At 39.4% G+C, this 21,583-nt stretch overlaps 4 protein-coding genes and 1 pseudogene across 7 annotated transcripts; 3 read left to right on the top strand and 2 right to left on the bottom strand.

Moving 5' to 3' along the window:
• Positions 1-250: 250 nt before the first annotated feature.
• LOC137966186 (F-box/LRR-repeat protein 25-like) lies at positions 251-1,793 on the bottom strand (annotated as a pseudogene).
• Positions 1,794-2,487: 694 nt separating this feature from the next.
• LOC137966185 (large ribosomal subunit protein eL24-like) lies at positions 2,488-4,832 on the bottom strand. Its single transcript, XM_068812730.1, has 5 exons — positions 4,728-4,832; positions 3,682-3,757; positions 3,449-3,550; positions 3,052-3,200; positions 2,488-2,942 (listed from the first exon to the last, which is right to left on the bottom strand). The coding sequence occupies exons 1-5, from the start codon at positions 4,736-4,738 to the stop codon at positions 2,786-2,788; spliced, it is 495 nt and encodes a 164-aa protein (XP_068668831.1). The 5' UTR covers positions 4,739-4,832; the 3' UTR covers positions 2,488-2,785.
• Positions 4,833-5,660: 828 nt separating this feature from the next.
• On the top strand, positions 5,661-11,567 carry LOC137965843 (uncharacterized). Its single transcript, XM_068812208.1, has 15 exons — positions 5,661-5,723; positions 6,113-6,726; positions 6,799-7,182; positions 7,276-7,384; positions 7,507-7,562; positions 7,647-7,985; positions 8,100-8,208; positions 8,799-8,848; positions 8,936-9,319; positions 9,418-9,526; positions 9,670-9,719; positions 9,805-10,182; positions 10,355-10,463; positions 10,732-10,919; positions 11,069-11,567. Exons 2-14 carry the CDS (start codon positions 6,134-6,136, stop codon positions 10,843-10,845), a joined length of 2,784 nt encoding a protein of 927 aa, XP_068668309.1. The 5' UTR covers positions 5,661-5,723; positions 6,113-6,133; the 3' UTR covers positions 10,846-10,919; positions 11,069-11,567.
• A 1,277-nt stretch (positions 11,568-12,844) lies between these two features.
• On the top strand, positions 12,845-15,098 carry LOC137966521 (F-box protein SKIP27-like). Of its 2 annotated transcripts, XM_068813168.1 has the most exons (4): positions 12,845-13,109; positions 13,961-14,292; positions 14,388-14,462; positions 14,556-15,098. In XM_068813168.1, exons 2-4 carry the CDS (start codon positions 14,056-14,058, stop codon positions 14,814-14,816), a joined length of 573 nt encoding a protein of 190 aa, XP_068669269.1. In that variant the 5' UTR covers positions 12,845-13,109; positions 13,961-14,055; the 3' UTR covers positions 14,817-15,098. The 2 variants fall into 2 exon arrangements, with proteins under 2 accessions (XP_068669269.1, XP_068669268.1); XM_068813167.1 differs by lacking the exon at positions 12,845-13,109 and having other exon boundaries at positions 13,894-14,292.
• An 837-nt stretch (positions 15,099-15,935) lies between these two features.
• LOC137965957 (uncharacterized) lies at positions 15,936-20,145 on the top strand. 3 transcript variants are annotated; one of them, XR_011116168.1, is made up of 9 exons: positions 15,936-16,177; positions 16,866-17,623; positions 17,748-17,936; positions 18,029-18,137; positions 18,277-18,335; positions 18,420-18,522; positions 18,629-18,702; positions 19,023-19,703; positions 19,863-20,145. XR_011116168.1 is itself a non-coding variant. In XM_068812368.1 (9 exons), exons 1-9 carry the CDS (start codon positions 16,063-16,065, stop codon positions 19,468-19,470), a joined length of 1,782 nt encoding a protein of 593 aa, XP_068668469.1. In that variant the 5' UTR covers positions 15,936-16,062; the 3' UTR covers positions 19,471-19,564. The 3 variants fall into 3 exon arrangements, 1 of the variants encoding a protein (XP_068668469.1); XR_011116167.1 differs by having other exon boundaries at positions 19,839-20,145; XM_068812368.1 differs by lacking the exon at positions 19,863-20,145 and having other exon boundaries at positions 19,023-19,320; positions 19,394-19,564.
• Positions 20,146-21,583: the final 1,438 nt, after the last annotated feature.

Here is a 21,583-nt window from a genome sequence, read left to right as displayed (position 1 = left end):
TATTAGAAATAAAATATTCTTTTATACAAATAAAAAAGTTTAAATGAATAATAATTATTTTATTAATAATTGATTAGACCACAAGGAGGCCTAAATATACCTGGTTTAACCCGATTAGACCACACAACCAGTCATCCTACCGGTTTGATGGCCGGAAAAAACAGTTCTTCACCCTGTTAGGATAAAATTGATACTAGAGCATTCGGTGAGGCTCTTGGAAGAGCTAGTATATGGGTTTCGATCTTGGAAGGCTGCAACATTTTGAAATATTTCTTATCAGTTATTCTGATAGTCAACTCCTCCAACGCCGTTGCATTCTGCAGCAGAAACTTTACTAGATATAATTCACTTTTCAGCCATCCTCGAAGGAGAGACGTTTCTATCGACCTTCTCTATGCCATTTCTTCGTCAAATACTTCATATACTGGTGGAAACTATACATTTAAAACAACTTGGTTTCAGGCTTTTATAGAGGATAAAAATGAAACAGCAAGACAAATGAACAATTCGAATGAAGAACACACCAGGAGGTACTCTATATTTTTGTCGCGGTGGTGATTAACATCGATCATGAGAGTGTCGAGATCAGGTGAGCTTGTTAACAATTTTCCTATCAGGGAAAACTCCACCTCTGCCAATCCAGTGGTGAATTTCAAGCACTTACAGCCATTAATGGGAGCAGGAAGAGTCTTCATCCCCTCAGTGGATAACACCTTCAAAAATGAAACATCAAACATCTAAACAAGCAAGTATAATAGACAGTACATACTTCCTGCTGCTGTCTTCAAAATCAAAATCAAAAGCAACTAACTTCAGGTGAGCTCCAATCCCACATAAGTTGAATTACAACACACCTGAACAGTGGATTTGCTAAGCCTGAGAACTTTGGCGGGAGAAATATCTTTCATAAACTGTAGCAGTAATTTGCTTTGATGGCCAATGTTGTCAAAGTAGTGTCTGCAGCTACTTTTAGCAAACAGATTGATGTATGTTTCTTGGATGGAGAAACAATTCTTCAAGCGATATTTATTCATACACATGCAACTAGAAACATTGATAGATAACAAGTTTGGTGCATCAACTTCAAATCCCTGGGAATTATGAGTAAATTCTAAATTATAATCGTAGGCAAGTCTTAAAGACACCCTTTGCAAAGTCGAAGAAGAAACACAAATACAATCATCAGAGGCACAATAGAGAAGGCGAAGATCTTCAATCAATGGGCAACCGGCCATCAGTTGATTCACTATGCTGTTATTCAATTTAAGCTCTGACAGGCTTAATGTTTTCAACGAGCTCATGTGGACTTGAACAGGCAGATTTATCTCCAGCGATCTCAGTTCCAACACTCTCAACAACTGATTCTCAAAAAGCCATGGAGGCGATCCATAAAAATCAAATCTATTGTGTGCAATTGTCTCTACAATGAGTTCTTCAACGTTTCTTTCCGTTGCAAAAAGGATCCACTCCTCAAAGCCAGACACATACTTCTCTGAGTATGGAAGACAAGAGTTGGAATTTATGAATACTGTCACGCTGATAAAGGCTAAGAGTCCGATCCACAAAGTCAACAAAGTCAACCATCAGTCTCATCCTGTCAATATCTAAGAAAGGTACAAGCCCAATTTCTTCTCCGTTAAAAATCAGATTTGGCGTGAAAGTCCACAGAGATTTCCACTGGCTTGATAGGATACCTGTCTTTACTGCATCATTCATGTCCAAAAATGAAAGGATATGAAGAAGAACAGATTCTGGTAAGCAGCTAATATAATCAGCACCGCCTAAATTTTGACTACTGCTCTGCCCTAATAATACCTGTTTCTTCTCTCTGTTCTGGACAAATATGAAAAGATGTCCCTGTTTCTTCTCTCTGTTCTGAAAAAGACAGAAAAATCGTCCATTTTCTTCTCTCTGTCCCGAAAAATTCAGAAGCTGATACTAGACGATCCAATGAAAAAAAACAAAGACAAAAGAACTCGTCGGCTTCTGTACCCTATACACTTCCCAAATCACAAGCTATAATTCATAGACGACAACAGCAGCCAGAAAGTCAGCAAAAATTAAGAAAGAGGAGATAAGTCTTCTTCTTTCTTCTTCTTCTTCTGTCCTCACAAGTAAATCATTGAAAACCCAACATTAATCATCGACAAAAGGCGTTTAATTCCCAAGCCATATAAAGGGAAGGAAACTTACGTCTTGCATCAACAGAAGAAACATAAAAATCAGACCTGAATTTCCATAATCGAACTTCGCCGGGCAATCAGAGCCAAAGGAAGCAACCCAAAGAGGGAGGAGAGTAGACTAAGATGGCTGTAACTCTAAAGCCGATCATAAAAAAGAAAAAGGTGCAGAAGAGTCTGGAAAAAGCTTGACCGGCACAAAGTGTCAAGATGGTAAAGGATCGCGTAGCAGGAGATTAGACGTCAAGAACTTTTTCGTAAGAACCTACCAATGACTTGCGTAGCAGATTCCCCATACGTATTGGAAGAGTTAAAATCTGAGACTGATGTGTTTTCCATGGGTGTACACCCTGTCGGCTTTTTACGGTGGTAGAGAAAAATGGGTTTTCTTATGGGACGGGTGAATGGAAACTCGAATAACGAGCTCTCAGGTTACTGAATAGAACAACTCCATATCATACATTTGAAACGAAAATAATAAGCCACTCCGTCAAGGAAGTGAAAAAGAAAGACAGTAAGCAACACAGCTTGCTTACGGAGCTATTCCTACAAAAAAAAATCTGAAATATGCAGTAATACTACGGATTTTCTCATTTCACTGGCTCTCAACGCTTGCCACCGCCACCACCGAGCTTTGGGCCTTTCGGGGCAGCTCCTTTAGGCACATTAGCCTTAGCCTGAGTTTTTTGCACTTTGGCCATCACCTCTGCTTTCTTGGCCTTCTTTTCATCCTTGGTTTTCTTGATCCTCTCTTTTATTTCACTGGAAGAAATATATAGTGGGCCTATTAATAGGTCAAAATCTGAAAATCTTTCCTAAGAAATGCTAAAAAAAGTAAAAAGATCAAGGGAAAATGTAGATAGAGTCGCACCGTAGGGCTGCTTCACGAGCAGCATCTCGGACTTCAGCCTTCTCAGTTCTTCTCTTCTGGATCACCTCCAAAGTGGCCCCAACAATTGACCTAGAATAAGGTTTCTTTGTTGCGCGCCTCCTCTTCTTAACAGTTTCAGCATGAATATCCTGCAAGCCAAATCATTCAAAGCCAAGAAAACATATATACTTAAGCCAAATATAAAATACAAAAGCTGTAGTAATGCCCATCTAAGTGTCATCTCACAAGACAACCAGAGCATCTCAACATTCGAGATAACATCAGAATGAGATGGTCCCTGTAATCTTATAACACCGAACTATTATACTTCAAAACACTGTCAGTGCATACTAAAATGATTCGTCTTATGCTTAAAAAAAAAAAAAAGGCAAATTACCTTCTTATGCTGCTTCCTGTACATGGCAGTCCAGGTAAGCTTTGATGGCTTCAGACGGTTATGGAAGTACCTCTTACATTTTGAATTTGCAAATAGAAAGACCTAATATGAATACAGACAAGTTTGAGAACATAATTGATAAGCTAAAGAAGAAGGCAAAAACAAAAGCTAAAAAGTACATCCATACGCACACACACATCGAAATCAAGAGGAGAGAGTTTGAGAATTTGTACCTGAGAATCAGCTCGCACAAATCTGATTCCCTTTCCAGGGTATATCTTGGCACCGCTGAAGCGGCAAAGTTCAGTTCTGAAAAAGATCAAGTGGTTCGACAAAGCCAAATATAAGAATATCAAAGAATGTGACACTAATAGACTATTTTAGTTGCATCTATTCCATCAAATCATTTTCATTAATGGGATGTCTTGTGTTCACATTGGCAAATTCCAATATAAGTAAAATTATGTGATAAAGTAGTATAAATGTTACAAATTTATAGAAGATACTCCTTCAATGCATCAATCACAACCAACTAAAAAACACTCTAAATACAATGTAGGCATATCATAGTGATCAAATTACTAAATAATTTCACTCATCGATCACCATCAAACTCTGCGATAAATGCCTCTTGAAGTTCTGAACTTAGAAAAGTATAATCAGGAAAAAAGAAAGACAAAGAAACTATAATTTCTACTTTGATTTGAAAAAGTAATGTGTTTTCAGCTTATGATAGAAACATTTATATCAGTTTCCCCATGAGTACTTCGGCAGCTCGGTGACTAGCCCATCCTAACACCATACCTTCACGTCAGTCACTTCCAGCATGTTAACGAATAAATCGGCAAGAAAAATTCACAACACTACATTTTCAAATCGATTTTCAGTTTGTTGTGAATCATTTTAACTAATTTCTCCTATGACTAAATCGGCTCCTCATAAACTATCCTCAACACTTGGATTTCTGCTTCAATCATTTCTCCGTTTTTCTTATTGTATAAACTCAGAAGAAGTTCACAAAAAAAAAGGAGCAAAAAGGTTACCAATTTCTTTAAAATCATATCAATGCAGGTACGAATACAACAACCTCTGAAAAACTACATCTCTGACTGAGCAGATATTAAAACCAGACCCCGGAAATCATAAATCCAGGTACATTTAAGCAAAACAAACATTAGAAAAAAAAAAAAAAAAAAAGGCCCAGGATTTGTGTTTGTAGGAAAAAATCAGGGGGAACTAGAACACAATGTTATAAGTTAGAAGCAGAAAGAAAGGATACTTGAGAACCATCACGGCGGAACTTCGTCACGAGCCTGCTGCTCTCCGCTGACAGCAACCGTAAATCCCCAATGTTCAAAACCCCTAAATACAGCTATTAACCTCTCCGTGTTGGTGCCTCACGAATAGGGCTGTAAAATTTTAACCGATTAACCCATTCTTCTGTCTATCGTTTATTAAATTATAATAAATAGGAAAAAAATTATCTTATTAATTAATCAGATAATTTATTCCTATACCATTTACCATTTAATAAAACAAAACACAATCAGGTATATATGTTTTGGTATTCTTTTAGTAATTATATTTAATTCATAACGTATAAGAAGGGTGGCATCGAGTCCAACCAAACTCGAACTTGTGTAGGTTTAAGCTTGGTTTGACCTTAAAACTTTAAGCTCGAGCTTAGCATCTAACATTAAATCGAACTCGAGCTCAACAATTGTGAATGAGTTTAAGCTCGAGCTCGAACCGAGTTCGAGTTCAATATACATTTAATGTTGGATCTGAATCTGAGGTTAGATTATTGATTATAGATTCTAAGGTCCAAAAGAAAATAAGAATTTAATTATTATTATTCTAAACAAAGTGAGTAAAAATAAGATAATTATCAAAATTTTATTTTCATCAGCTAATTTTTATTTTTAATAATAATTATCAAATTCTTCTTCTTATTATTTTTTCTTATTTTCCATGGGTTCCGGATAGAGCCCAAGGGAATCACCTGCTGAACACGTGGAAGAGTCCACGGAAGATCCACCACCGGACCTCCAGAGTCCAGTGTGGCCGCAAAACTGCTATGAGGAAAAAGACCGAAACGGCAAGGAGTCTTTCCCTTTTTAAGGGGAGTAATATATAAGTAGAAACCCATCTCTCTCTTCTGAGTAACTTCTCTCTCTCTCTCTCTCTCTTTCTCTCTTTCTCATGTGCCGCCCTCGGTTTTTGTTTCTCCCGCCACAAGTCCGCCTTCGAGTCTCGGTTGCAGTCGTCATTGCAGGTAAGCTCCATTAATCCTTTTGCAGGGAGTGATTTCGGTTTTCTTAGTTGCCTTTTTTGTATGTACACCCTTGCGGTACCGTGTATGTCGAGCGTTGGGGCGGTAAACCCTAACGAGAGTGGTTTTTTTTTAAACCCTTCTCGTCTGATGGGCGCCGTTTCTGGTTCTGTAACTTTACTTTCGTTACCAGTGAGGGTGGAGGGTAGAATGTAGTTTGGCCCATTACTGTTTGGTGGAGGTATTAGTAGTGTTAAAACCCTTTATAAATCTTCGTTGCTTGTAACTGTTACTTCATCTGCTTTTCCTTTTTTTTGGAGTATGTGATCGTTCCTTTCAGTTTTTGCTTTTTGATGGATGAAAGACAAGCTTTGTGTTTGTCTGTTTATTAGTTTTCTTCTTAAGACTGAAAGATGCCAGCGGCAACGTTGTCGGCGCATGCTTCTTCGAGAGATTGTGATGAAGTCCCATCCGGCCACAAAAGAAAGTTGCTTTTACATCCGCTGCTTGATGAGCAGTTCATTATGGGGACGAACCTTGGCGAGAGGTCCCTCTGTCAACAAGTTTCTTCCCTTGAATTCGTCCATCTTGATAACTTGTGGGTAGACTCACCTGAAACACCTCTTATTGAACCTGAGTCGTTACCCGCCGAGCCCTCTCGTGATACCCGCAGGTTGGGCCTATTGTGCGCTGGTTTGCAGCACTGGGGAGCACGCAGAAAGGTACATTACCTTGGACGACAGTCAGAGAAGTTGTCGTCCCTCGTTATCAGAGAGGTGCAGCCTGCGTCCTCGTCCACTAATGTTAAAGCAGAGCCTCTCGTTAAAGAGGAAGTTCCTCTCGTGAAATCCGTTGCTGCTTCCTTAGTGTCCGCGGGAGAGAAGCACGTGAGAAAGAGGGAGCATAGGATTACTTTCAAAGGACGCAAGAGAAAGAAATCCAGGTTGGACACTGAGAACGCTAGAAGTGCTGGTAATATTTTAAAGCATCGCTGGTCTAAGCAGAGGTAAGAATTTGAGCGCCCCCCCCCAAATCCTCCTATGATTGTATGACATAACCACTAGGCCCTTTAATGCAGATACAACACGGCAGAGCTTAAGCTACTGGACGTTGTTAGAGCAAAAGGTGCAGTGTTGGGGAAGCCCATTTTGCGGCCCAATCTTAGGTTGGAGGCACGCAAGTATATTAGTGATACTGGACTGCTTGATCATCTGCTAAAGCACATGGCTGGTAGAGTTGATCTGGAAAGAGGAGAAAGGCTCCGTCGGCGTCACAATGCTGATGGCATGATGGAGTATTGGCTCGAGAGTGCAGACTTGGTTGAGCTTCGGAGGCAGGCTGGTGTGAAGGACCCTTTTTGGGTTCCTCCTCCTGGATGGAAGCTTGGCGACAACCTGTATCATGATTCTGAGACACTTAAGGAGCTAAATCAGCTCAAAGATGGGATGAGCAGCATGAAAAGGTAGTGATCATGTATTTGTACTGTCTTAACAATTTTCGTGTTGGACATTTAAGCTTTTATTGTATTACTGAGATATTGTTACCCAATGACTAGGTGTTTGGAGCGGCTTCTTTCGGAGGAGTTGGTGAGTGAGGGAGAAGGCAATGCCCTACCTATAAATAAGAGATCCAAAGGTGATCCTGAATTAACTGGTTCCCAGGAGGTACATGTTACATATTTTCACTTTTTTTATTCACTGCATCAAGATAAATTAGCCGTATGATCAAGATTTGTTGCAAAATAATATAAAACGAGTGGCTTACATGCCTGAGACATTATCTGTAGATGAGCTCGTCCAATCAGAGCTGTAGTAGTTCAAAGAACAGGTGGTCCAATGACAGGTGAGACTGGAAGATTATTTACCTGTTGGCTGAAACAAACTAATTGTTAAGTTGCATAAAGGGGCAATTTGCATTTTAATGCAGATACTCATTGGCCAAGCAAAAGCTTCTGGATGTTATTAGAGAAAAGGGTGCAGTATTGGGGAAGCCGATAGCAAAGTCAGCTTTGATTTTGGCGGCGCACAAACATATTCCTGACATTGGCCTGCTAAACCATTTGCTTAAGCACATGGTGGGAAAGGCTGACAAAGCAAGAGGTGATAGGCTCTGTCGGTGCTGCAATTCAGATGGTTCCATTGAATATTGGCTGGAGAATGTAAACTTGGGTGAGTTCCCTTCACTACAGAAGTCTGAGGGCAGCGAAGATTCCAAGACTGCGAGGAAGTTAAGACAACTTTTGGAAGGTCTGGGCGGCATGAAAAAGTAATCACAAAGACATAACAGATTATATTAATAGTTATTCCAGAAAAAGTAATGAATTTGCTCTTGTTATTTGGAAGCTTATTTTTTATTATTGTCACTTCTACTTTTCAACAGATATTTGGATCAGATCCTTTTGATGAAGCATGAGCATGAAGAAGTGGATAATGCTTTAAGTTCGATTGAAGGCTCACAAACTGATCCAGAATCAAATAGTTCTCTGCAGGTTCATGTTTGACTTAGAATCTCTATTTTATGGGCAAATGAAAAAAAAAATGCAACATTTTTTCCTTTATTATTATAAGTTTTTTGAATGTTGATTACAAATGTACCTGTACACCTGTCATCATCATCATCATTATTATTGTTGTTATTATGATTATTATTATTATTAGAGGGCATCATTATGAACTGCTCATGCCCAACAAACTGTAGGTTGTGTTTTTTTTTGTTGCCTTATTCTCAGTTAGGGTTGAAAGATTGTGATCTTCTGCCTTTACATTTACAACAATGTCATTCATCTTATTTAAAAACAGAAGAAAAACTACTATTGACTTGTACAGTAAGCATGAACATGTAATGGAAAAAGCATAGAAGAGGAAGATAATTTAAACATTTGATCGAAATGTAATGGCAAATGGGTTTGTTTTACATGGGCTTCATTCCTTATTAATTTTTTTTGTTATTTATAGTTCTTTATAAAAATTATTATCATTACCATTTGTCGTAGTAGAATGCTTACAACTGAATTAGATATAGATTCTTCAGTACCAAACATTTATGATACTGAGTACATTTTTTCTCATATTTGTGCAGATAGGCTGTACAAAGAGACAATGTAATTATTCGAGATGGTCAAGGGAAAGGTGATACTTTGAAGTAGTCTTTATCTGCCACTGGAATTATTTAAAGATTGTTGTGTGAAGGCTCGGTTTTTGTATCTTCTAATGCAGATATGAGTGGGCTGAGCAGAAATTACTGGAAATCATGAAAGATAAAGAAGCATTTCTTGGACATCCTATTTTGCGGCCGGATCTCAGGTTGGAAGCACGGAAGCATATTGGTGATACAGGTCTGCTTGACCACTTGCTGAAGCACATGGCTGGAAAAGTAGAAAAGGATATAGGCATGAGATTCTGTAGGCGTCACAATGCTGATGGTGCCATGGAATATTGGTTGGAAGATGCAGACTTGATTGAACTCCGGAGGCAGGCTGGAGTGAAGGACCCCCATTGGGTCCCACCACCTGGGTGGAAACCAGGAGACGATCCTTACCTTGATTCTGAGGTTGCTAGGGAGGTGAAGCAGCTCAAGGAAGAGCTGAGCTACATGAGTAGGTAAATTTCAGGAGATTACTGACAATTAGCTGTGTAATTTGCTTTACTATTTTTTTTGGTAGGTCTTCATTTCTCTCTTTCTTGGACCTGCTGAACAGATATTTGGAGCAATTGCTTTCTGGAAAATGTAGTGTTGAAGGAGGAGCTGATAACCTGAATTTGGCAAATATATCTCAACCCAACTCTGGGTCATCCAAGTTCTTTGAGGTGTTCAATCATATAAATTCAGTTTTATGCTTAATTAAATTTGATCAATTTACTAAAAAAGCTACTCCATTGAGCACTCTATTTATGACTGGGAATGAGACTAGGATCTCAGCTTGAGTATATTTCTTGTGAAATTTATGTAGATGAGCACGAAGAACCACAGTATATCAAAGAACAGTTGGTTGAAGGAAAGGTAAGACCGTAGAAAATGCTACCTAAATACACTACTAAATTGATTTTATTTCAACAAAGTTGAGGTTTGGGACCTTTGACTGCAGGTATAATTGGGCAGAGGAAAAGCTACTGGACTCCATCAGGAAGGAGGGGGCAGTCTCAGGCAAGCCTATTCCAGGTCCAATTTTGAAGTTTAAGGCACACAAATATATTCTTGATGTATTCCTAGTGGACCACCTGCTGAAGCACAGTGCTGGAAAGGTTTATCCCCAGACAGGTGAGAGGCTTTGCCTGCAGTGTAATTCAGATGGTCTTCTTGAGTTTTGGCTTGAAAGAGTGGACCCAATCGAGTTCCAGAGGCATCCAGACCTTAAGGCCCCAATGTCAGCAACTGAGTGGAACTCCATTGAGAACACATACCATGATGTGGGGACATTGTTGACACTAGAGCAGCTCAAGGAAGAGATGGACAACATGAAGAGGTGCTTAATATAGAGATTACTGCCTCTCTAGTTACTGATTTTTATTGTTCTTGTTGTTGTTCTTTTTTGTCTTCTTGTTTTTTCAATGAAAGTCTTTTATAGTAGCTAAAACAGTCTTTAGTGTTTCTTTTTCTGCTGCATATGTCATTCTTTTGTTTCACTCAATTGATAGGTATTTGGACTATCTGCTTGGGGCAAAGCAAGTCAACGAGGCAGGGGGTAACAGCTTGGATTTTACTAAATGGTCCCAGTCTGACCCTGAATCAACTACTTCCTTAGAGGTACTTTGTATTTACAATATATTATTATACGCTTCTTAGAATTTATGGAAGTTACAATTATGCTGACAAATATGATGAAGTAATTTGGATCTATGCTCTTTATGTCCCCTATTGTAATAAGTGCCATCTCCAGAAAAATAAGAAAAAAAAAAACAATCTAAAATGAGGGCCGATAAAGAGTGTGAATAAAGACACAAAAATCATGTTATTTGTAGGTTTATGTCATCAGCTGCACTGCTTGTGTTTCACGGTTGTTTTCTCTGCACAGGCTATTCTCACTGGAGTTTTGCAAAATGTAGATAGTGCGGGCAAAAGTCCTGTATATTTAGAACAGATTAACGAGTGGGAGCTTCCAGGAATTGCTGGGTTTTTAGACTTCTAATGTTCCTTGAGGCTTTGACTTAAATTATATATGGAATAAATTTATCTAGTGATGATTTTATGCAAGTAATGGAGGTGCGTACCACTGATCATTCATCAAACTTTTTCTCCTTCCTTTTGCCTCTCATAGTTTCTTCCTGTTACATTCATCTTTTTTTACTCCCTTAATTAGGTATTTTGGGGTGTGAGTTGATTTGATTTAGTCTTTTGACATTTTTTTGTAGGATCCATACAAAATTATGGACAATCTGAAAGCAGTTGCAGACTCGAGGGATATGCTCGATAGGCAATTTCTTCGCTTGCATGTTACATTTATAGATAGCCTAAACAACTACAAGATTTGGAGAGACAAGAAACTTATTCCAAAAGTAGAGTTAAGAATGCTAAGATAGATTGATTGTTTTTTTGTTTCCTTTTAGGGAGAAGTAGATTAGTTTGTAAATTTTTAACCCTAGAATGTAAGAGTAGGCAGAAAATTTCAGAGAGATGGTTATAGAGCTATTAGCTATTAGCCAAGCTTATGCACTGGCATGTTGCAGCTTCGGATACCATTCTCGTATTCTAGGTAAGGTAAGAACTGATGTGAATTTTTCTATACTGCCAATTTTTGTATATATAATTTGGTAAATGTAATAAATCAGAAGGGCTTTCTTTTCGCACTTCTGAAGAACAGAGTATAGTGAAAGAACTCTTTAGCTTTGTCCACTCTTGCTTTTGATGGTTAATGTACATGGAAGAAGCATTTCTTATTCTTTGAGGCCTGGCAGAGCTGGGGGGGAGTATGGTGGATTCACCCTTTCTGTCATGATGGTTTTGGTTCGTCTCGCTTTTATGTTTTTTTTGTTCAGTCAACCATAGTGAAATGCAAATAGATCGCGAAAAGGGATGGAGTTCAAGAGTAGTGTGGAAGGATCATGAAAAGGGTTGGTTTTGGTTCGTCTCCACCGCGTTTTCAGTTGGGTCTTTTAGCATCCATTGACCCTCTTCTTTTGTTTTCTCATGTGGCCATTCTTCTGGTAACTCCTTTTCCTTTCACTTCTTTCGGTCAATACAGCTGGATGGAAGTGATACGGAATAGAGAATGGAAAAGAGGCAGGACGCGTTGAAAGGGTACTTCAGCGTCTCCGGATTCGAATCTAACCCATTTATTTGTCCAGATTTGACATAAACCCAATGGGTCCGACTTAAAATGGCTTACAATAACAAAAACCGGGTAGTTTAACTAGACCAGAGCAGGTCGATGATTTTTAATGCTTGACTCACACCCTATAAACTGGGAGGGTTCGAATCTAGGTTTCCGCTTTGGGCCCTACTAATAGTGGGTAATATTTATGTTGACCCGGCTCGAACCACCAACTATTGTCAACAGTCAAGTTCTCTTCAATAGTGAAAAACACACCCATGCCCCTACTCGGACCCATCTATTTGTGTGGACCAAATGACCTTAATTACGGTTTTACCCATAGTTGTTTCGGGTTGATGGGCTTTCAATGCTGCTCTCCAAACTAGACCGAAATATCGAGAATCGTCAGAAATATCTCTTCTGCAGATATCTCGCGAGTTCGCATATTATCGTTTTCCTGTTTCCGCCATTTCCTGCGTGCTTCGTAAGCTAGAGACCGAACACGCATCGCCGCCTCCCCTGACTTCCAACTTTTCTTCCACCTCACACTTCGCCGAGAAACTTCCACTACAAGCCGCCCTCTCCCGCCTCGCCAAGTGTTCACACGTTCCCAACGGCTATTTTCTTGGACCAACTCGCCACGTCCGCAGATTCGTAAACACGTGGAAGTCCCGATCACCGACCTCCTCCAGATGTCTACACGTGTCGGGCGTTCGCTGAACTTGCAGAGGGCGGGAAAACAAATATTGCCCTCGGCGCCGACACGGAGATAAGTACGCCGAGTAGGCCGACCATTCTAGCGCTTTCGACGAAAAAGCTCGAATCCCCCCGAAACTCTGATACTCGTTTAATTTTTTTACCTATTTAAATCCGGGCAAGGGCGGTTTACTGCGGCTGAGAGTCGTGGGTGTATACGTCTCTAACTTGGCATTCTCCAGTACCGACGAGCGAGGATTTCTCTCTAACTAGGCAATTTCCAGTACCGACGAGCGAAGATTTCTGGACGGTTTTGCCGCAATTAGCGCTGGTGGTGGAGGGATTTCACAGTTTTCAGTGTCAGAGTTTCAGAGTTATTTTTCAGAAAATTTTCGAATCCGAATTCGTGAGAGATTGTGGGAAGTGCTGCGGATTCTGCTTCTCAGGTAACCAGCAATAGAGTAGGGTAGCTTCACCGTTTGATTCGGGGTTTCTATTTCTTTTCTTTTTGTTTGAGTGGAGTTTGGGGGGAATTTTTTTACTTTTCTTGGTCTGATTTTGAGAGGGGCGGAATTTCTTTCCTATTTCGTTTCTCTTATGATGTAGTTTTAAAAATTTGTATTATTTTTTTTCTTTTTTCGATTTTTCCATATTGGATACGCAGTTTTTTGGAACTGCGAACTTTGGGGCGAAACTAGCGGTCGGGGATAAGAGTCTGATGTTTAAAGTGGTTGGAGTTATACGTTTTTTTGTAATTTTTGAAGGAAATGGGGTTTGATTGAATTGATTTGTATCCAGGGGTTTCTTTTTTCAAGCATTGCTTTCGTCTTCAAGGTTCGGATTGTTCTCGACTTTCTTGCTTTTGGTATGCATGAAGGGTAATGAGGGAGTTTTGCGTGGAGGAAATGTAGATTTGGAAAAAAGTGGCTTTTGCCCAAATGTAGGGTAGATTGCAGCAGTTTCATTCTTGATCTAAAGTCTTCCGCTGATATGAAATGGTTATTTTCATTTCTGTTCTTGGCCTCTTTTTTTTGCTTCAGTTCTGTGCAAATGCAGATCCTTTTTTGTTTTTTTTTTTTTCAGATCTTGAATTACTTGTCAATGGCTTCTGGGTTTCTGAACCATTTTCTCCATTTCTTTTCCCATTCCTCGATCAAGATTCCAAGAAACTACTTGTGGTTATTGAATCTCCGAGGGTTTTTTTTTTTCTTTTTCTGTGGACGTGTTTTGGACTAGCAAGTGTTTAACTTCTTCTTGCTCTAATTGTTTCTCATGGAGTTCATTTTCTTTATGGCAGGGCGAAGTCGATTGTCTTGCTTTCTAACGAAAGTTCAATACTATCTGGGGTGTCTGGCGGGAATTAGTCCACAAAAGATCCAACATAACAGAGTGATGGCGTTAGGCAAGAATTGTCATTCCGTATTCAAGTGTGATAACTCAAAAAACATAAACGAAACACAGTTGGGAGTTTGTACCTGCACACGAGCGATAGGAAGAAAGAGAGTCATCGTCTCTAGCTATTTGGAAGTGTCCTCTCTCAGTTCGCCTCTCAAGACCCCAACAACAAAACGTCGTGGCATGCAGAGTTCTTCAAAATCGCGCCTTGAGGCCTTACCTCAGGATGTTCTGGTAATCACCCAAATCCCCTTTAAATCTGTCTCAGATACGATTCTCATATTGCTTGCAGCCACTCATTCATTCTCGGTTCTCCCCTCTTAATGCAGGTTCGAGTTCTCTGTGGTGTTAACCATGACGATCTTAAACAGCTTTTTAAAGTTTCCAAGACGATCAAAGAAGCGGTAAGTCTTGAGCCGATGACGATTGAATATACTCTACTGTGGAATTTTCCCAGTTCGTCTTCTCATGGTTTATTGTATTATGTAAATTTTCAGGCCTTAATAGCCAAGCAGTGGCACTTCGCTTTCAGCACTCCTAGGAAGATTCCTGGAGTGAGGACTTTTATCGACTCAGAGGATGGCGACAAGTTTGATAACCTTGAAACCCCAGAAGCTCCGAAACAGCAGAGAACCTCTCGTTTCCAACTCAACAGAAAAAAGCTCGCAGACATCAGTGTTTCCCTGTTTCAGTCGTCGTCGGAGCCCTGGCCAAGGACAAACGGCTTGTTGCCTGCTGAAACAGAGATGGTTTTGTAAGCATCTCTTGTACATGCTTTCAGGTCACTGTTGATAGCTCCGTGACCGTGAATGTATAGAACAGCGATTGTAAAGATTAGATTTGCAGGCGGGGGTTGCTCTTCAAGTCCATCATTGAAGACTGCCCTCGGCTCGATTTCTTCGTAGTCATCAATGTGTATGCCTAGAAATTCCTTGGAAAGGAAGTTTTTTTCCTTTCGGTTTGTTAATTTATGTAAGTGCCAAGAGTTGGTGCACTTCAGCTCTGTAAACTTTTTTTGTTTTATATTTGGAAATAGGAACATCCACTGAATATTTGTTCTCCAATGCGTAAATTTGCAGACAAACAGATATTTTAGGCGATTTAAACTACTGCTGGTCGCCAGACGCCAATCTTCTAACTATGACAGTGGCTCAATTGAACACCTCAAACTTGGTTGGGTTTTAATCGAACACCTCTGATAGATGCGGATTCGGATTCAGTAGAAAAGGCTGTTCAAGACTATTTTAGCAGATTCAACTATTTTATATTGTCTAGAAAAAAAGTTTGGGTATAAAATTATTACAAAGGCTCAAAAGTCTCTCAATCATATAACACCAACCTGAGCTAATGAAAGAGAAGCTGTGAAGAGCAACCATTGCCAAAGGGAAAGGCGGCTGGGAGGGAGGGTTCGAGTTCCTGTCACATTAAATTGATCCAGTTCATGTAACTGAGTCGAATCTTAAGTGGTGGAGTTGACTCATGAACTTGAGTTTAACTATTTTTATTCTTCAAATCTCTCTTTAAAATGTAAAATCATGTTACAGGAAGTCTTTTACATCCTCATCTGATATTTACTGTTTCATTCTTAAAATCAGTTTTAAGTAACACCAATAAAAAAAATTTAAATTTTGATTTTTTCAAGCTTAATTCGCTTAGAGAGGAAACTATTTAATATTAAAATAGAAAAATACATATTTTACTTATTTATTTATAAATAAAAATTTAAAATTTTAATTAATAGTAATAAAGGAGGAAACTAAGCATTTAATACGAAATAAAAATAATAAAATCATTAATACTAAAAAACCAACAAAAAAGTCGACCGGGTAATTTAACCTCCCTTGCCCGATTACTATTCAGTCTCAGTACCAGAGATTTCCCGCAGAATTCCGTCGTGGCCTTTCAGCGACCTAGCCAGAAACCACCTGTGAATAGTGTCTGTTCCTTCCTAGTCTCAATCTCCGAATCATCTGGATCTCTCTGTTGTCTTTCACGTCTTTTTTAATGGCGTCTGCGAAGCACCCACTACCGGAACCGATCTCCAAAAGACAGAAGAAGCTCGACCCCTCTCCATGTCATTCACGACGGGTCCAGCTCAACCCTGCCGATTGCAGTTTAGGTATCGTTCGTTCGTAAATCTTCAAAATTTCGCCTTCAGCATGAAATTGTTGTCTTCTTTGGTTAATCTCTTTGCTCTTATTGAAGTTCCCTGTGGTTCTTAATCCTTGTCTTGCGTAGGAGTTTTTCGTGTTGTTTTCGAATCGATTACCTCACGCCACCAAAAACTGGGATGTGGGTGTTGGACTAGAGTCTCAGCTGCAAGCTCTCGACTTAATATACTCTGTTGGGATTTCCCGGTTAGAAGCAGGAGCTTCGTACGGTTTAAGTTGTTACCATATTTTCTATTTTCTAGCTACCTAAAAAATTTCAGCTGCTTCTTTTGTTTAGCGCACATAAATGGATGAACTAAGTGTTATTTTTCTTTTATTTCTGTCTTTTACCATTAGTCTAGAAAATTCCCGTTTTTTGCTTTTTGAGTTTCGTATAAATTTTCTACAACGAGAAACGTCTTACAGGACTATGCCTGTGAGAGCTACATTATTGGCTTCATCCACCATAAACATGTAGAAAGTTGACCTTTGTTTTGTTTGATCAATGTGGGCTACCTTCTGAGGTCTTCTAATTTGCTTATCAGGGTCCTGGAATTCTGAAAGTTGCAAAAATACCTTGCTCCTTTTTTAATAACGTTGGTGCTTGACCTGTGCTTTCGGGTATTCTTTCTGTGTTTTTTTTTTTTTTTTTGGCAGACTTTAATATAGAAGGAAATGGTCTCCAAGGGCATGCTCTTTATGAAGCTGGATTTGCTTACTGCTGGTCTGGTGCTCGTGCTGATTTTGGCGTTGTTAGAGGAAAATACTGTTTTGGCTGCAAAATTGTTTCTGCACAACCTGTAGATATGGCAGACACACCTCCCGATCAGAGGAATCTATGTCGTGTTGGAATTTCAACAGGGGAGGTCCCAGTAGGATGTCTTGGGGAAACTCAAAACAGCTATGCATTTGGTGGGACCGGTAAATTTTCAAACTCGGGAAAATTTATGGATTATGGAGCTAAGTTCAGTGTAGGTGACACAATCATTTGTGCTCTGAATCTTGAAGACCAATCATGTGCAACAATTGGGTTCTCCAAGAATGGGAAATGGTTGGGTGTTGCTTTGCAATTTGATGCAGCTGTTCATATGTGTGGAATGAATTCTGCAAGAGAGCTGCCATGGACACATGCAATATTTCCACATATTTTGCTGAAAAATGTAGTAGTTGAGATGCAGTTTAGCTTGGAAGAAGGATTGATTCCTGAAGAAGGTTACAAGCCCTGGAGTTTGGCTGTCGAAGATGGAAGTGCCACAGTGGGTCCAACTTTTACTGATCCAACGAACTGTGAAGTGTTAATGATGGTTGGTTTACCTGCTTCAGGGAAAACTACCTGGGCAGAAAAATATGTGCGGGAGCATCCTAAAAAACGTTATGTTCTGCTAGGGACTAACCTTGCACTTGATCAGATGAAGGTTTTTCACTCAGGATTTTACTTTGTACTACTACAAAGAGTCAACACATACAACAATGTTGCTGTTGTCTCTCATTGAGATCTCTCTTTCTGAATTTATGAACTTATTCAGGGTTGCTCTGTAGGTGCCTGGATTGTTGAGAAAACACAACTATGGAGAACGTTTTGAGCGTCTAATGGATCAAGCTACCGGGATATTCAACACCTTATTAGCCCGAGCTGCAAAGATTCCACGTAACTACATTCTTGATCAAACTAATGTATATAAGAGTGCCCGTAAACGTAAATTGAACTCTTTCGTGAACTATCGTAAGGTAATGTGTAGGCATATGCCATGAAGATAACAAACATTGTCTGAATAAAGAACCTTGGGATGTTATTTTTGCTGATTGTTCATTGTTACCAGATTGCAGTGGTGGTTTTTCCCTCAACCAATGAGCTGAAGATTCGTGCAGAGAAAAGATTTAAGGAAATGGGAAAGGACGTACCAGCAGATGCTGTGAATGAGATGCTAGGTATTTTGACTTTTTTATTTCAGTTAATCATGTTCTCATTATTCTCTGTGACATTCAAATCTGTCCTTGATGAATCTCCTTGGTCCAGATGTTTCACTTACCTTTTTATATCTGTTTTTTTTCCTTTTTCTTTTTTCAGCCAACTACATCTTACCTAGGAGCAAGAACATGCCTGGTTCGGATGAGTTGTTTGATGAGGTTGCTAATTTTGAAGTTTTTTTAGTTCCTATCCTCCTGCCTCCTCCTCTCTTGCTCCAATCTTAATGAATTGCGTCTTGTTAGGTTATTTTTACTGAATTGGACAGAGGTGAGTGCCAAAAATATTTGGATGAAATGAAGCATGCATTGCGTACTGCTCCAGAGCGGAACATTGAAGCTTCATCAGGTTCCAGTACTTGCCTCATGCTGTTTCAATTATGACTAATTGGTACTTTTATTTGTTAATACAAGAGAATGTATTGATGTCCTAAGCTGGAAGTGTTGTTTTGCAGTTGGTGGTGGCACTCGGCAGAATTATCAGTCTTCTCTTACTCCTCCAGAGTATGGCATGCATATTCCCCAACATGTGAGTTTGAGGCAAGATTTTAGCTGCTTTGCCTTCAAGTTTTTTTGTAAATGTCTTATATTTAACTTGATTGCTTCTATTAGTATTGCAGTGTTACAAAAAAAAAAGTTGAAGAAAAAATTAATAATAAATAAATAAAGTTCAACCCGATTACAGTAAATTTTTTAGGGAAAGGTATTTTCAGTATCGTATTATAAGTGATCCAGTTCACTTTTTCTATCTCAACGAATCTCCTGTATACTGACATAGTCTTGCTAGAATATGAAAATTATTCTATCATACAGTGTGGACTCATCAAGTGACTTCTTTGGACGTTGTAGGTGAACCCCTTGTCTAGCACATATGTGAAACCTGAAACTTCTTTCGGTGGGAATCAACCTGGTTTTGTTTCCTTCAGGAATACTTCTGAGTATAACAGATTTCCTATTCGTAAAGATGACCCAGGTCCTTACCGTAGTTATCCAGAAAAGCCTGAGAATTTTTATGGAGGGTATGAAACTGGTTATGGTAATAACCATACTCTGCTTCCTAGTCATAGCAGCAGTCCTTTCAGGGGTAACCTTTCCTATGGAGGATATGGTGGACGACCACACATTCCTTCAGGAGGCTACCAATCAGGTAATCGGAACTACACTACTCCACCTACCCCGAGTGACAGTCACTATAGAAACTCTCCTTATTCTAGTGACAGCTTATATCAGAGGAATGAACCTGAATCATACCACAGCTACGGCATGCATGATACCTACAACAGCCCCCCGCCAATGAGGGGTTTCCCTCCAAGATCCCAACCTGACCTCAGCCAAAGCTACAACCTGAACAATTCTCACAGTAATGCTAATACAGAAATGTCAAATCCCAGAAGCCGATCTGACTTATATTATCCCAGAAGCTCCTTACCATACACCAGGCCTGATACATTCTACTGACATGTTTGATACGTGATCATCCCCCGAGCTCCAAGGCAACTGGCATTTGAAGTCGTTTTCTTGGTGTCTGAGGTACGTCAAATGCTCTCCTGTCACTTTTCCATTTGACACTTTTCTTCAGAAGTTATTTCCTCATAACCAAGCATTGTTCAACTTTGTTATGCATGCAAAAATTGGAAATGATCTTCATGTCTTTCATTGTTTTAGTGAGTATGAATTCGGTGCTTGAAGGTATTTTCGGGGACTTCATCATCACCCAAGATCTTCATATTGGAGTTTACAGGTTTTGTGTTTCAATACTGCGAGCGGAAAGCAGGAGCTTTCACCTACAAAACTCATTTCATTTACACTCTTCTACTAAAGAATATATGTAGACATTCAGTTTCTGAAGTGTACAGTCTCCAGGATCGATATTTAAACCCTCCAAATGTTTTTCACTATTATGTAACTTTTTGTTTTTTCCTTTTCTCTGTACTCCAAACAGCTTAAGTTTTTTAATTAGTAAGTTTTCTTTGTAACTTGTGCACATACTAGATCGAATTCTAATGTCCAGATATAGAGCCGGGTGCTGACATGGGCACCCTGTAGAAAAACAACGATGGGTTTCTACTGGACCCTGATTCTGTAATGGCGGATGGCCCCTACACATCTATCAAAGCCTTTGAGATTCCCCATCCACCGTAGACGATTTAAGCCTTTCCCCGGTGCTATACAACAAATAATCAGCTACCTTATTATTCATTTGTCCAACTTAAAAAGCTTAGTAGGAAGAAGACAGAGGATAGACGACAGAAGACACCATTAGAAACGATTTTGCTTCTGCTTCTATCGACAGGGACAGACATTCGGTACACTGTAAGGTGGGTATTAGTCTCATTAGGTGGACCGTAAAGTGCCAAACCTATTGATGAGAAAGAAAGTTGTCACAACTGTTCGTCCTTTGAACCTGAGCAGAGATCGGAGATAGTTTGTAAAGCACGCCAGAGGAAAAGAAAACCTTTACTTGTCCCCACCGATGTGATTCCAGTTCTGTGCTCGAAGTAGAAGAAGAATGATTGATTGCTTTTAGCCTTTCTTTTCCATTTGCTTCTGTGTAGATTGCACGTGAATGACAGTAAATAGAGGAGAGTGGAGATAATCAGACGAGAATGAGATCTCTACTCTGTTATTGTGCATGATTCAGTTTTAGCTATGTAAGAGATGATTTCTCGGTAGCTATCTACTTTGAAAAGTGATTCTTAGATCACAATAGTGGGAAATTTTGATGATAGTATCATAATCATTAACTATTTATACAACCCATTAGCAATTAAACTGAAACGGTGACTGAAACACGTTCAACGAACACAAAAAAAATTGTTTGATTTTGATTGGGAGTAAAGAGACAGCACTGAACACAAGTCTTCGTGGGTCCTCACGGTTTCTCACAGAGGAGACACCCATATGATCTAGTTACAGTTTTCTTTTAACTTATTTGCTGTTGCAGGGAAGACGACGACTAAAACTACGTTAGCTCCACAATTATAAAATAAACGAGCCAGTCGGGGTCGGGATTATGGCGATGAAAGGGATAATGAAGAGTTGTGGAAGGATGTGCATGGCTGAATCCAATGTACGAACTAGTATATTATTCTTTGTCGAGGAAGACGAGAGATGGACACCTAAAGAAAATAGATTCCAGACACTTGAATCCAAGTTTAAACATGGCTTCATGTATGCTTGACACATACAGACTCTGTTTCTGGGAAAAAGAAGAAAGAGTATCTTTCCTGATCCAGTTGCAGCAAAACGGTACCACTCGCAGAGTGAAGATTAAATTCGAGAAAGTTTATACTTTTTCCATGAGATTCCTCACCACTAGCTTATCGTCAAAAGAACCCATGTTCTGAAAACCAGAAGCCAACCACTATGTTGCTTGCTTTATCGACTTTGCCTCTCAGACGCTATATTTT

Source organism: Aristolochia californica, unplaced genomic scaffold, assembly GCF_029961685.1.
Source record: "Aristolochia californica isolate CCGP_79_NKW_82.1479 unplaced genomic scaffold, dmAriCali1.0.hap1 SCAF_5, whole genome shotgun sequence".
Classification (NCBI taxonomy): Eukaryota; Viridiplantae; Streptophyta; class Magnoliopsida; order Piperales; family Aristolochiaceae; genus Aristolochia; species Aristolochia californica.
The sequence above is the reverse complement of the archived record's forward strand: the minus strand, read 5'-3'. Positions and strand labels throughout refer to the sequence as shown.

Coding starts and splice junctions, on each gene's coding strand:
- LOC137966185 (XM_068812730.1), bottom strand. Junction 3,551..3,681: donor TTGTGCGAGCTGATTCTCAG/GTACAAATTCTC, acceptor TATTCATATTAG/GTCTTTCTATTTGCAAATTC. Junction 3,201..3,448: donor ACAGGAAGCAGCATAAGAAG/GTAATTTGCCTT, acceptor TTTGGCTTGCAG/GATATTCATGCTGAAACTGT.
- LOC137965957 (XM_068812368.1), top strand. CDS start 16,063: ATGGCGTCTGCGAAGCACCCACTACCGGAACCGATCTCCAAAAGACAG. Junction 16,178..16,865: donor CCCTGCCGATTGCAGTTTAG/GTATCGTTCGTT, acceptor TTTTTTTGGCAG/ACTTTAATATAGAAGGAAAT. Junction 18,703..19,022: donor GCATGCATATTCCCCAACAT/GTGAGTTTGAGG, acceptor TGGACGTTGTAG/GTGAACCCCTTGTCTAGCAC.
- LOC137965843 (XM_068812208.1), top strand. CDS start 6,134: ATGCCAGCGGCAACGTTGTCGGCGCATGCTTCTTCGAGAGATTGTGAT. Junction 7,183..7,275: donor GGGATGAGCAGCATGAAAAG/GTAGTGATCATG, acceptor CCCAATGACTAG/GTGTTTGGAGCGGCTTCTTT. Junction 10,183..10,354: donor GAGATGGACAACATGAAGAG/GTGCTTAATATA, acceptor CTCAATTGATAG/GTATTTGGACTATCTGCTTG.
- LOC137966521 (XM_068813167.1), top strand. CDS start 13,936: ATGGAGTTCATTTTCTTTATGGCAGGGCGAAGTCGATTGTCTTGCTTT. Junction 14,293..14,387: donor CCTTACCTCAGGATGTTCTG/GTAATCACCCAA, acceptor CTCTTAATGCAG/GTTCGAGTTCTCTGTGGTGT. Junction 14,463..14,555: donor CCAAGACGATCAAAGAAGCG/GTAAGTCTTGAG, acceptor GTAAATTTTCAG/GCCTTAATAGCCAAGCAGTG.